The following is a 12517-nucleotide window of genomic DNA, read 5'->3' as shown; positions in this document are numbered from 1 at the left end:
GAAAATGCAAGCTCATCTCTGCACAGTGCAAGTCCACAGAGTGGAAAAATTGAGAGCCCAAAGCCTTTGTGACTCTATTAAGCGGCTGAGGGAAAAAAGGCTTATGCTTACTTCAGGTATAGGAAAAAAAGAAATCGCTACCCCTGTTCCTAAAAACAAGTTAGGCTTATACTTGGAAGAGAACCTCGTGACTGCAAGGAATGACTTTTCCTTGAGGAAGAGGGTTCTGGCCTATTTTCCATCCATCATGTGATGGTTTGGTTGGTTTCATTGTGGAGGAGAGGTGTCAGAGTAAGCCAAACTGTAGCAGAGGATTGATTCTCCAAGAAAATATGAAAATTTTAAAAAGATACCTCACTAAGAAGAGCGCTTCTGGCTCACTGCATAGGGAGACCTCTCAGACTCCAAGAGAACACGTGGCAGCCATATTAGGCAGAAACGCCAGGGCTGAGGAAAATCAAATGGCTACATTCTGTAGATGATCTCTGAGTTTAAGGCCATGAGAAACTATGAGACACTGAACTTCTTGCAATAAAGAAGGAAGTAAGTGACTTGGTAGCGTGCTAGAGACTGGCCTCAGAAAAGCAAGAAGAGAGAAAAAGAACAGCAGAGCCGAATGGCACTGATGGAGCAGAGCTGCAGAGATGCAGCTTAAATAGATTGACAGATTGAGAAGGAACAACAGAAATACGGGGCTGCCTGGAAATGCTGAAAGAGGAAACCCAAACTGGTATGCAAAAACTTTAATTGTGGAGTTGTTACATCTGAGCTTCCTAAAAAGGAGGTAAAAGTGGAGAGATCACATAGGATGCTGCTAACCCCCCCCCCCAATAATAATAATAAACCTAGAGACTTGAAAGTGAATATTCATGATTATCAGCAGAAAAAAAATAATTATGAAGCAAGCCAGAGAGCATTCAGAGCTCATATTCAAAGGCCACAAGCTGCAATTCTTTTCATGACCTCTCTGCCGTAACTTTAGAAAAGAGAAGAGAGCTGGGGGAAATTACAGCAACACTCAGAAGGCCAGATATCTGCCACACTGGGAATTCCCATTTAAATTCTCATTCAGGTTCTAAACTCAGCATTATACATTAAGAGGCTTGGGGGAGGGGGGGGAAAGGGGGGACACACTCCAGCCACTTGGAATAAAAATCCAAATTTCATATGTACAAGACGACTCTCCAGAGGTAGTAATTACAGATAAGCTTATGAAAAAAATCTTGGCAAAGAGTGAAACCCAGGAGAAAAAAGACAAAAGAAAGTCTCTAGTGACCGTATTGGCAATGGCAGTAGTGAAGCTGAACAAGACAACTTGGATACCTGAGAATAACCTAAAGACTAACCAGAAGGGACTTCTTGGGAGTCACCAGGAATTAACAGTTGAATAATAACTATGTAAATGCTATAAAGGAAATAGTATGAATTTGCTTTAATTGGGGGTGATCATTAATAGCTGGGTTCTGTATTTTAAAACATAGATGAAATAAAAGGACAATAAGAGGAAGGGGGCAGGAAGGAATCCCAAGGATGGAGGAGATTGGAGAAAATAAAGAGGGAATGGGAAAGAGTGTTTAGGGGTTCTGTGTAAATCCTCCCCATAACTCAAATGATCAGATGTAATCTATCCCTAAGGTTGAGGGTCAAAGTCCTATAAGTAAAGATTGTACCTCCTTTGGATTGCAAGAGAAGCAGTCCAAGCATTCATAGGGAGAGTACAGAGTTCAGCAAAGCACAGTCATTTGGGGATTGGTTTACATGTTATGTTGATACTCTAAAACTGCAAATAAAATAAGTGGAATGCAGGAGAGAAGAGGGGAAAAATCAGGATGTGGAGCGGGGATGAGGGAGGGGAAATGAATACAAGAAATATATATGGAAGTTTACAAACAGAAACCAAGCTATATTCAGGAACACAATCAGGAATACAACATCATCAGACACAGGTGAGACATTGACCAGAGACGGATACATGACATCAAACAGCTAACTATCACAATTATTTCAAGTTTTTCAATAAGCTAAACGATTACTCTCAATGGTCTTCCTAAAGTGACATCTTTGAATGTAAAAGGAATAAATAATATCATTAACGGGAAAAAAAGCCATGGTAGAATAGAATTTATTTAAAAAAAAAAAAAATCACACAGATTATTCTTGTTCAATAAACTCATTTCAGGATGGATAAATCATTGTCATGAAAGCTAATTGGTTTCAGCAGACATTTTTTGCTTCAACCAAAGAAAAGAACAGACTAGCGGGCATAGTAAACACATACCTTTTCAAATTAAAGATCAATTTAAGGATAAGGAAGGACAATTCACATGGTTGAAGAGGACAATTGCTGTGTTTTTAATATCAGTTATACTCCCAACCAAAAGCAAAAATCTTTTTTAAGGATTTCTTTAAAACACTGCCAACACTTTGGGAAAAGGAAAATTATACTTGGAGGAGACTTCAAATGCACACAGAATCCATACTGGGACAGATCTTATTTAAAAAAAAAAGACAAGGTGGATAGACAAGCAGATGCAGCACTAACTTCCTTGTGTCAACAATTCACTCTCTCAGATTGCTGGACAGAACTGCATACAGGGCAAAGAGATTACACATTTTATTCATACCATCATCCGTTACATACAAGAATAACGCTAATGTTAATCCCTAAATCCCTAATGAAGCAGACGAGTTCTGCAATAGTTGTCAACATTACATGGTCAGATCATGCACCAGCTAAAGTAATACTTGCTGGCTGGTTTGGGTCACAAAGGTCACTTTTTTGGAAAATGAACTGCTTGCTTCTCCAAAACAAAGATCAGATTGCAGCACTATTGCAGATTGCAGGACACTATTCAATACTTTCAAATAAATTATACACACAATATAAAACGAGGCCTTCTCTGGGAGGCAGGTAAAGCAGTATTTAGGGGGCAGTTGACAAGGACAGCCTCTCAATTGAAAAAAAGGAAGTTCAAGAAAAAATAGAATTAGCACAGGAGATAAAAAGGTCTCAAGACATTCATAAAAGATGCAGGTTCAAAAAAATCCCACAAAAACAACATAACTAATTAAGATGAGGGGGGAAATATATATGTTGATGATAGAAGCCACTGAAAAAGCCCTTAGGTTTACAAATCACAAGTTTTATGAAAAAGGAAATAAAAGTGATAGCCTATTGGCTAAAAGCTTTAAGGTATTCAAGAGCATCATCTTCCATTGATTATGGGGGGAGAGGGAGGGGGAAATCAGCAAAAGATAGTTATGCACCCTGCTGAAATGTGCTATTTTAGCTGTTTATTATAAAAATCTCCATACCTCATATACTCCAACTTCTGAAGTTATTCAAAAATATCTGGAAGTAGTAAGTTCACCAAAGATAAGCAAAATTGATAAAGAAACTTTAGACAAAGAAATAACAGAAGAAGAAATCCTAGAGGTAATAGCAAGTATGACAGAGGTAAAATTCCACGACCTAATGGCTTGCCAGCTGAATTTTACCAGGTATTTAAGGAGGGTATTGCTGAGTCCCTTGAGAGGCACCTTCAACGCTATTCTGTTAGGGAAGGAACTTCCTCAACCTATGAAAAAAGCTACTGTGGTTCTTCTCCCTAAAGATGGAAAAGACCTTACCTTAAGCAGCTCCTAACAGCCCTTACCACTACTGAATCATAAAAAAGATTTTAGCAAAAAATACAAGATAGTCAATTGCCATCTTATATAAATCCTGATCAATCTGTATTTGTTAAGAATAGACAGATTTGGAGGGTACCTGGAATTATCCATAATGCCAGATGAAAAAAAGATCCATTTCTTTTTTTATCACTAGACTCAGAGAAAACCTTTGATAGAATAGAGTGGAATTTCCTTGTTTCAAGGCTTGTCCCATATGGATTTTGGCCACCAGTTCCTTAAATGGATAGCTGCTTTTCTACACCAGCCAAAAGCAGCTCAGAGTTAATGGGCTAAATCTCCCCTAATTGAATTGCACAGAGGGCCTAGGCAGGGATGTCCAATGTCTTCTCTACTTTTTGCACTGGCCATGGAGAGACTTTTTCACAGAGGATAAAGAACAACAAATCTGCCACAGGAATAAAACTTGCAGGAACATATCAGAAAACAGCATTATATGCAGATGTAATCATATTTTTACCTAAAACAAAGTATTTTCCTAAAATTAGTTGCTAAAGAAATCCACAACTTTGGTATTGGATTTAAAGTAAATTACGCCAAAACTGAAATGCTAGCCATACATTAGCCAAACTCTGAAACATCACTCCTCAAGAAAATATTTGGGTACAAATGGGCAACAATTCTATAAGATACTTGGGAGCTCAACTCTCAAAACAATCAGAGCACTCTTCTAGGTTAATTGTCAAACCACTACTTCAGCAAATGAAAAAAGATTTGTAGTGCTAGGGGAAGTATGCAATTTCTTGGATGGGAGAACAGTCACAGTCAAAATGAACATTCTGCCAAGGATATTCTTCTTGTTTCAAAGTCTTTCTTTGATTATTCCAGAAAAAAACTCTAACAGGAATACAAAGGATGCTATTCCATATAAATTCTAACAAGACAAGACCAAGACTGAGTGCAGATACTTTGTACAGACCCGTTAAACAGGGTGGACTAGCTGTTCCAAATATTTTATGGTACTATCAAGCCAGCCATCTCAAAGCAGTAGCAGAGCAGGGGTGATATAATGCAGGCATACACTGGGTCTTTATTGAACAAGAAAATTGCATCAGTGTAAATATCACTAGCCAACTGCAGTCTGTGCTCTCATCTTATATAAATTTAGATCAAACTGGATTTGTTTAATAAAATAGATTTTAAAAAAAAAATCACACACTTCAAAAATTTACACACATCCTTAAGCAACTCTATGGGTTTGGGATAGAACTAGAGATAAGTTATTTTTCCTCACCAATGACACCCATTGCAAATAATCCAGATCTTAACCCTAAGCACAAACCAGAGAGCTTCAAAGATTGGGAGAGTCATAGAATACACACGGTTATTCAGTAAAGAAACTTTTGTAACTTATTTGGAGATCAAAATTAACTTTAACTGGCCCATTCTCCCCTAGTACCAGTACTTTCAAGGCATTATGTTTCTCAACACTATGGAAAACCTGTTTTATACAGAAAGCTAACTTTAATAGAAGTGATGGCATCCAGTCAATTAGGAAACAAATAATTAACTACTTTATATCAATCTTTGCAGACAATTTTCCTAACAAAATCATGCCCATAGACGACATACTGGGAAAAGGATGTAGACAGACAAGTTACCCAGAGAAAAGGGATTTGAACTAGAAAAGAGGACCAGCAATCTCAGTCTGTAGCACAATAAATAAAGTTTAAGATACTGTTTCAATGCTATCTCATACAAGTGAGGTGGGTGGGAGAGGGGGCGGGGAGAGAGAGAGAATGAGGATAAATAGGAGTTGTGTGTTTAAATCCTTTGCATTACACTGAAAGTTTACTCAATTTACCCAATAATATGCTTTATTTAAAAAAAAAAATAATCCAAAATTATCCTTTTCAACTGAGAAAAGCATCAAGAGTGAACAAAGGAGAACCGAATGAATAAAATGATAGAAAAGAAATTAAATTTAAGCTACATATTAGGAATTATTCCCCACCAACAAGCTGTAGTAGGACTATCCTGCACTTACGAGGGTGAAAAATCGGGACGGGGGTGGGGGGTAATAGGTGCCTATATAAAAGAAAGCCCCAAATATCAGGACTGTCCCTATAAAATCGGGACCCCTGGTCATCCTAGCACCTACTGAATTCAGTGAGAGCTTGACCACAGACAGGAAAAGGCATGAGGAGTAAAAACACATGCCTGCTCCTTGTCCCAATTTAAAACTGTCTCTCTCAGAAGCAATGGGCATTTGGTTGTTAAATGAGAACTAAGATTGAGTCCACCTACATAGGCAGCTGTTTCCTCTCCATCACAATGTGGGTATCTGGATTTGCCACAATTTCAAGACAATCAGTTTTTGGCCAACAGAAATCCTGCATGGATAGCTAATCTGATTTGCAGATGCAAACTACAACAGCATAAGGAGGTGTTATTCAAATTGTTCAGCTAGTAAAAACCACTCTTTTTGAGGAGAATTAAAAAAAAAAAAAAAAAAGACTTAAAATTTAAGGCATCTTTACTATAAGAACTCCAGTGTAAATTAAGTAAGCTTTACTGGCTATAGTATCTGCTGTAAACCAATCTCTTTGTATAACAATGAGCTGTTCATGGTGAAAATCAGGGATTGGTTGTGAGAAAGAGAAAGAGGGGAGGGATGAAGGAGCAGTGTGAAAACAATCAGATGCTTCCTGGAACAGACATATTTACACCAAAGAATAAAAACTGCTTTCAGGACAATGATACGCACCTTAAATATAGAAAGATTAAATACAAGGTTTAGACTTACTTCTAGATCTAACGGCAATGTCAAAAAGAATCGGGCTCTTAGGTTAGAAAAGTCCCATCACATAGACTATTTGGAAATAGGGTGTTTAAAGGACTAGATAAAAATACTTTAGGAAACCTACACTGGAAAGGGGTACTCTATTGTGAGTGACCTGATCTCTCTCTTCCATCTCTAATTTCCTTTATTTTAAATCAACAAATCTACATATTACTTAATCTATAGAAAAACTCACCCACTTTCAGATGCACTCACTATATACTGTTTTTCACTGGAAGCAGAGGCTTTGGACAAACATGTAATTGAAGCTGTGTGACCAAACAGCAGCGCTCTGGGATTAATCTAGAATTACAGAAGTAAAGTATACAGTAAACTCACTGTACCTACTATTAGCAGAGCAGTTAAATCACATAACCAGAAAGACAAAAAAAAGTTTGCCAGAGGTTTTTATCTATATAGATGCATTATTAGTGCAGCTGTGGTAATATAATATTTTAAGAGTATTTTATGACGAGTTAGATCTATGACAAGCTGGTCTGCTGTGCAAGAGAACCAACTGCCAACAGGTGCTGGAATGAAAGTATTTGAAAGTCCCATAACTTTATTCAAGGTGGCTCTACCAAGGGTTTTTAAATTGGATGCTAAATTTGGATAAATCATGCTGTATTGCTACAAAAATAATTAATTCATAGTTTTCATTAAGCCATGTCCTTCCCCAAAATTAAAGGTTTTAAATTTAAAGTTTAAAATAAAACAAAAAATTATTCAAATTTATGAAAGACCATATCTACTTCATGTCCTATAGATAGTATTTCCTCTGTTAAAAATATACACTCCCCCCAAAGATTTGTGGTTGTATTAAATACTTGCATGTTTTGCATGGGTTCAAAAAACAAGTGCCTTTAACTGCTTGAGAACCGCAGTTATCCAATATAACGCCACTGCCTGATTTGTGTTATTGCTTTTATAAGAGGATTACTTTTTAACTGAAAACTACACCTCTACCTCGATATAACGCTGTCCTCGGGAGCCAAAAAAATCTTACCGCGTTATAGGTGAAACCGCATTATATTGAACTTGCTTTGATCCACCGGAATGCGCAGCCCCGCTCCCCCCGGAGCACTGCTTTACCGCATTATATCCGAATTCTTGTTATATCGGGTCACGTTATATCGAGGTAGCGGTGTATTTGTTTCCAACAAATCACTATAGGCCATTTGAGATGGGCACTTGCAGCTGAGAGTGTCAGCAGCTGAAACCTGTAAGTAAGCAGTCTCAATCTCAACTACTAATCCCCCTTCTGATCCTGTTTCTACAGAAATAAAGGTTAAAGAATACAGATGTGCTTTTTGAAAAGTTAGTATTTAAAAAACATTAAATGTAAATTTCCAAGATTTGATGTCTGTTTTCATAAACCAATCAGCTGAAGCTGAAAGAAATGCAGCAGCTTTTGCAGCTTCTGGGTCAAGAAAGGTCAGACATGGGAAGGGAAATATTGGCTTTAAAAAATTAATTACCCTAGTCAACATTAGCTTCCACGGAACAAGGGATTGGAAAGGCATGTGTGAGAACTCTCATTTCAGCTACTGGCTGTCGGCTGAGATGAGCAATTACTGGCTTCAAACCCCAACTAAAAGTTTACCTACATTCGTCATTCATGTCAAATTGATCTAGCAGTTTGTCCCACAAAACTAAAAGGCCCAGAAACAAGTGACACGAGATACCAATCTTCAGCTGGATTTATTGATTTTCCATGTTGCAATGATTTTTTTGTTTAAAAAAAAAATCAAATCTTTTTCTAAAAAAAAAAAAAAAACAAAAAAAAGCACTAAGCCTATGAATAGGCTCTAGGGTTTAGAGTTTTTGGCCAACAGAAATCCTGCATGGATAGCTAATCTGATTTGCAGATGCAAACTACAACTGCATAACTGAGGTATCATTCAACTTGTTTACCCAGTACAAATACTCTTTTTGAGGAGAATTTAAAAAAAAAGACTTAACAGTTAAGTCATCTTTACTATAAGAACTGCAGTGTATATTAAATTAGCTGTACTGGCTAAATTATCTATTGTAGACCAAGCTCTTAACATAACACTGAGTTGTTCATGGTGCAAAATCAGGGATTAGTTGTGAGAAAGAGGGGAGGGATAAAGGAGCAGTGTGAAAACAATTGCATATTTTCTGGAACAGACATAATTACACCAAAGAATAAAATACGCTTTCAGGACAATGATACGCACCTTTAAATACAGAAATATTAAATTCAAGATTTAGACTTACTTCTAGATTTAATGAAAGGTCCCAGAGAGATATCTGTCCATCATGACATCCTGTGACAATCATTGAAACATCATCCATTAACAGTATGGCTGATATGCAGTGTGTGGGAGCTTTGCGACCCCAAAGCACGATTGGTAGAACAAGGCTGTTTCCTGCCATTTTGCTTTCACTCCTGTAAATTTTATCAAGATCATAAATATCAGAGTTTCAGGACTTTTGTCATTTTTGCAGCCTTAAGGATTTAAAAACCCAAAACCAAAACTCTATAAACTGTGCAAAAAGATTACGGTGTTGGTCAGAGCTGATTCACTTACCACATCCTCATCCCCCGACAAACTTAACAACAACATCATCATCAATTATACCTACTGTAAAATACAAAATGTGCTCAAGATTTTTTTTCCTAGTCATTGAACATTTTAAAATGTGTCTTCAAATACTAACCAGGGACAGAATAATAGATACTTTAAGAAATCATCTGTAAAACTCAGTGGTTTGTGATATTATTAGAACCTCAAGATGCATGCAAGAGTTTGTATTACAATATATTGTTGCTTACACTTTTTTAACAGGTGGCTTTTCAACTCTGAACTCAGTCATTTTTCCCCAAGTGTCATTCTTCTCTTACCCAAAGTGTTTAAGAAGTAAATGTCTGAAGTGGTGTATACCCGTATGTATTTGCTAGATGCCCAGTCAACAGAGACCTGACATGGTCTGTATTCCTCCCCATTCATCTGACATTTAAAAAATACTGACTTGAAAAATACTTTGATATTTTAAAAACGTCAACTGAAAGTAGACACTGTAATATTCTGTAGATTAACTGCATAAATCCTAAAAGTATTTTTATTTGAATTGAATTATTCTGAGCTGATATTGTGGGAGTTTTTTTTCTAAATTACATTTATCATATTGAAATGCATAAAGTGTGCTGTACTAGCCAGAGTTACGATTCAGAGAACAGTCAAAGGTTATTACAATCTCCTCGGTCATATTCAGACTAGTCTACAGTATGTTACGCTGAATCATTGTGACCAAAAAAAAAAAAAAAAAAAAAAAAGTCAGACCCCAAAACATCATGAGATTCGCTAAAACAAAAGATGATGGCTACGACGACATCAGCAGATTTTTGAAAATAATATATTTTAGGTTCTTTTTATTTGCCTTCTGTATTTTGAGCCTTTACGGTGCACTCATGGCACATTTTTAAGTTTGTCTCTGCAACCACGAGGACATCTTTTCCCCTAATGAAAGCCAGATTTTCATGTCAACAGAAGACTCCAAGAGCTGGTGCTTTAAGAAGAACACCAACTACTGAGAGACTTTGATAAAAATCACAAGAGTTGGCAACACTGACTTTTTCTGCTTCCTCCCTGTCTCAGTATTGCCAACTCCAACCATCCAAGAGACATGAGTCACATCCCAAAAAGCCATGAATTTCACTTAGAAATCGTGAGATTTTTAAAACAATTTTGTTTCTATTTGCTTTTTGAGTCTCTAGAGTTCATGTTTTCAAGCTTTTCTCTGCAACTATGAGGGCTAGAAGGTTTTTTTGCGGGGGAGGGCTAAATGGAAGCTAAGATTCTCAAATCAGTTAAGATCTGAGACCTTCCCCCCACCCCCACCCCCAAATATCTCAAGATTCACAATAAAAAAAAAAACCTCAACAAAGTTGGCAACATGGCTGCCTTGCAGCAACTGGGACAATGGGGATAAGAGAAAAGAAGGGGAAAGAGATTTAAAAAAAAAAAAAAAAAAAATTATCAGACAACCAGAAAGCCAGATTCAACAGGGTCTGGAAAGCAGAGGGGGAAAGAGAGCCTCCAGCCAAAACTCAGATGTTTGAATAGGTCTAAAAGTAGCTATTTCACTTGGACCAATGGGTGTATTATCCAGTTTGGAAGGGGTGGAGTGGGGAGAGTCAGCAGACTGCAAAAACAAGATTAATAAAGTGTCTTTATCTACCTTTTTTTTTACCAGTTCTTGTATTTAAACTTGGAATACAATGGGATTTAACATTAAGAGAAGTTCATTTCTGGTTTGAACACAAAGCCTACGGAGGTTTCCGTCCTTCTAGCACATGCCAGATGGTTCCCTCTACCACACAGCTAACCTTTCAAGCGCTTTAAAGTTTCTTTTCAAAGCCAAAATACTGTTTCAAATTTAGCCCCAAACAGATTAGGTATATTTTGTAACTGGTTAGCCACACACTCAAAGGTGGCCTAGCAGACTGAAACTGCAGAAGAGAGCCTGATTCCTCAGCTCTGTTGGCAGCTCCCTGTCAGGAGCCCGGCTGTGCCCCAGGCTCCTGGCAGTCTGCACCCCACTCCCCACCAGGAGCCAGGCAGCCTTGTCAATTTTGCGGCTGGGAGCCATGAAATTGAAGAGATAGCCTGGCTCCCGGTGGGGAGCGGGAAAGCCACTGGGGGCGTCTCACCTCTCCCTTCCCCATCAGTAGCAGGGGAGGAGTGAGCCTCCTCGCCTCTCACCTCAACTCCCAGCTGGGAGTGGGGTCCAGCTGTCCAGGTTTCTTGCCCCAGATCCCAGCCAGGAGCAGGGTTCATTCTCCCCCCCACCTCCCAGCCGGGAGCAGGTCCAGCCACCCAGCTCTCCAGAGGGCAGTGGTGCTCTAGCTGCCCAGCTTTCTTGGCAATTTCACTGCTTCTGCCATGAAATTGACAAGACAGCCAATAGGGGACCTAAGTAAGGCAGTGTCTACACCAGGGGTCGGCAATCTTTCAGAAGTGGTGTGCCGAGTCTTCATTTATTCACTCTAATTTAAGGTTTCACTTGCCAGTAATACATTTTAATGTTTTTAGAGGTCTCTTTCTATAAGTCTATAATATATAACTAAACTATTGTTGTATGTAAAGTAAATAAGGTTTTTAAAATGTTTAAGAAGCTTCATTTAAAATAAATTAAAATGCAGAGCCCCCTGGACCAGTGGCCAGGACCCGGGCAGTGTGAGTGCCACTGAAAATCAGCTCGTGTGCCGCCTTTGGCACGCGTGCCATAGGTTGCCTACCCCTGGTCTACACAGACACTGCGACACCCCACCTACACCAACATAAGCCCTATGTAGGGTGACCAGACAGCAAATATGAAAAATCGGGACGGGGGTGGAGGTAATAGGAGCCTATATAAGAAAAAGACCCAAAAATCGGGACTGTCCCTATAAAATCAGGACATCTGGTCACCCTAGCCCTACGCCTCTCGTAGAGGTGGAGTTATTATGTCAGTATAGTAGGGCAGTTACGTCAGTGGGATAAGGCTGTAGTGTAGACACTGTCATAATTAGGTCAATGTAAGCTGCCTTGTGTTGACCTAACTGTGTAGTGTAGACCAGCCCTGGGTTATCTCACCCAAAAGACTTGTGCCTGTCTACACTATAACTTCCACCATTTCTGGAGAATTTTGGTAACACAAATGCAACCTGGGTCTCAGAACCACCAACAGCAGCATATGATGCTGCCCATCCAAGCACAAACTCAAGTTGATAGTTAACAGCTAACTTGTTACGTAATCAGTGCCTTTCTAAATTTTCTACCCATGTTGCCATAACACATACTGTATAGCTAAATGACCTCTCCTCTAAGAGGATGGCATTTTCAAAGGAAACAAAGCAATTTTTAATACTAGCTTAGAACACTGTTACAGAAAAATGTTCTTATAAAAAGGCAGCAAATATGTAGCAGCTATTATAAAATGTGGCTCAATTCTGAAAAACAGTTAAGTAAAAACCCAGTACTTTCTTACTCAACAGAATTGCTGAACTGTGTGTATTCAGAGCCAGAATTGTAGACC

At 38.4% G+C, this 12517-nt stretch overlaps 1 protein-coding gene across 1 annotated transcript in view; it reads right to left on the bottom strand.

The window, feature by feature from the left end:
• WDR7 (WD repeat domain 7) overlaps nucleotides 1–12517 on the bottom strand; it is a 437463-nt gene that overhangs the window by 406620 nt on the left and 18326 nt on the right. Inside the window, exons 2-3 of the mRNA XM_029910906.1 lie at nucleotides 8714–8885; nucleotides 6669–6775 (exon numbers count right to left, since the gene is read on the bottom strand). Coding sequence (XP_029766766.1) covers nucleotides 6669–6775; nucleotides 8714–8872 — 266 coding nt within the window. The 5' untranslated portion in view covers nucleotides 8873–8885. The remainder of the gene's footprint in view (nucleotides 1–6668; nucleotides 6776–8713; nucleotides 8886–12517) is intronic.

Source organism: Terrapene carolina, unplaced genomic scaffold (assembly GCF_002925995.2).
Source record: "Terrapene carolina triunguis isolate 2854851 unplaced genomic scaffold, T_m_triunguis-2.0 Scaffold69, whole genome shotgun sequence".
NCBI classification, from domain to species: Eukaryota; Metazoa; Chordata; order Testudines; family Emydidae; genus Terrapene; species Terrapene triunguis.
Note: the sequence above shows the minus strand (reverse complement) of the source record. Positions and strands in the feature narration are given on the sequence as shown.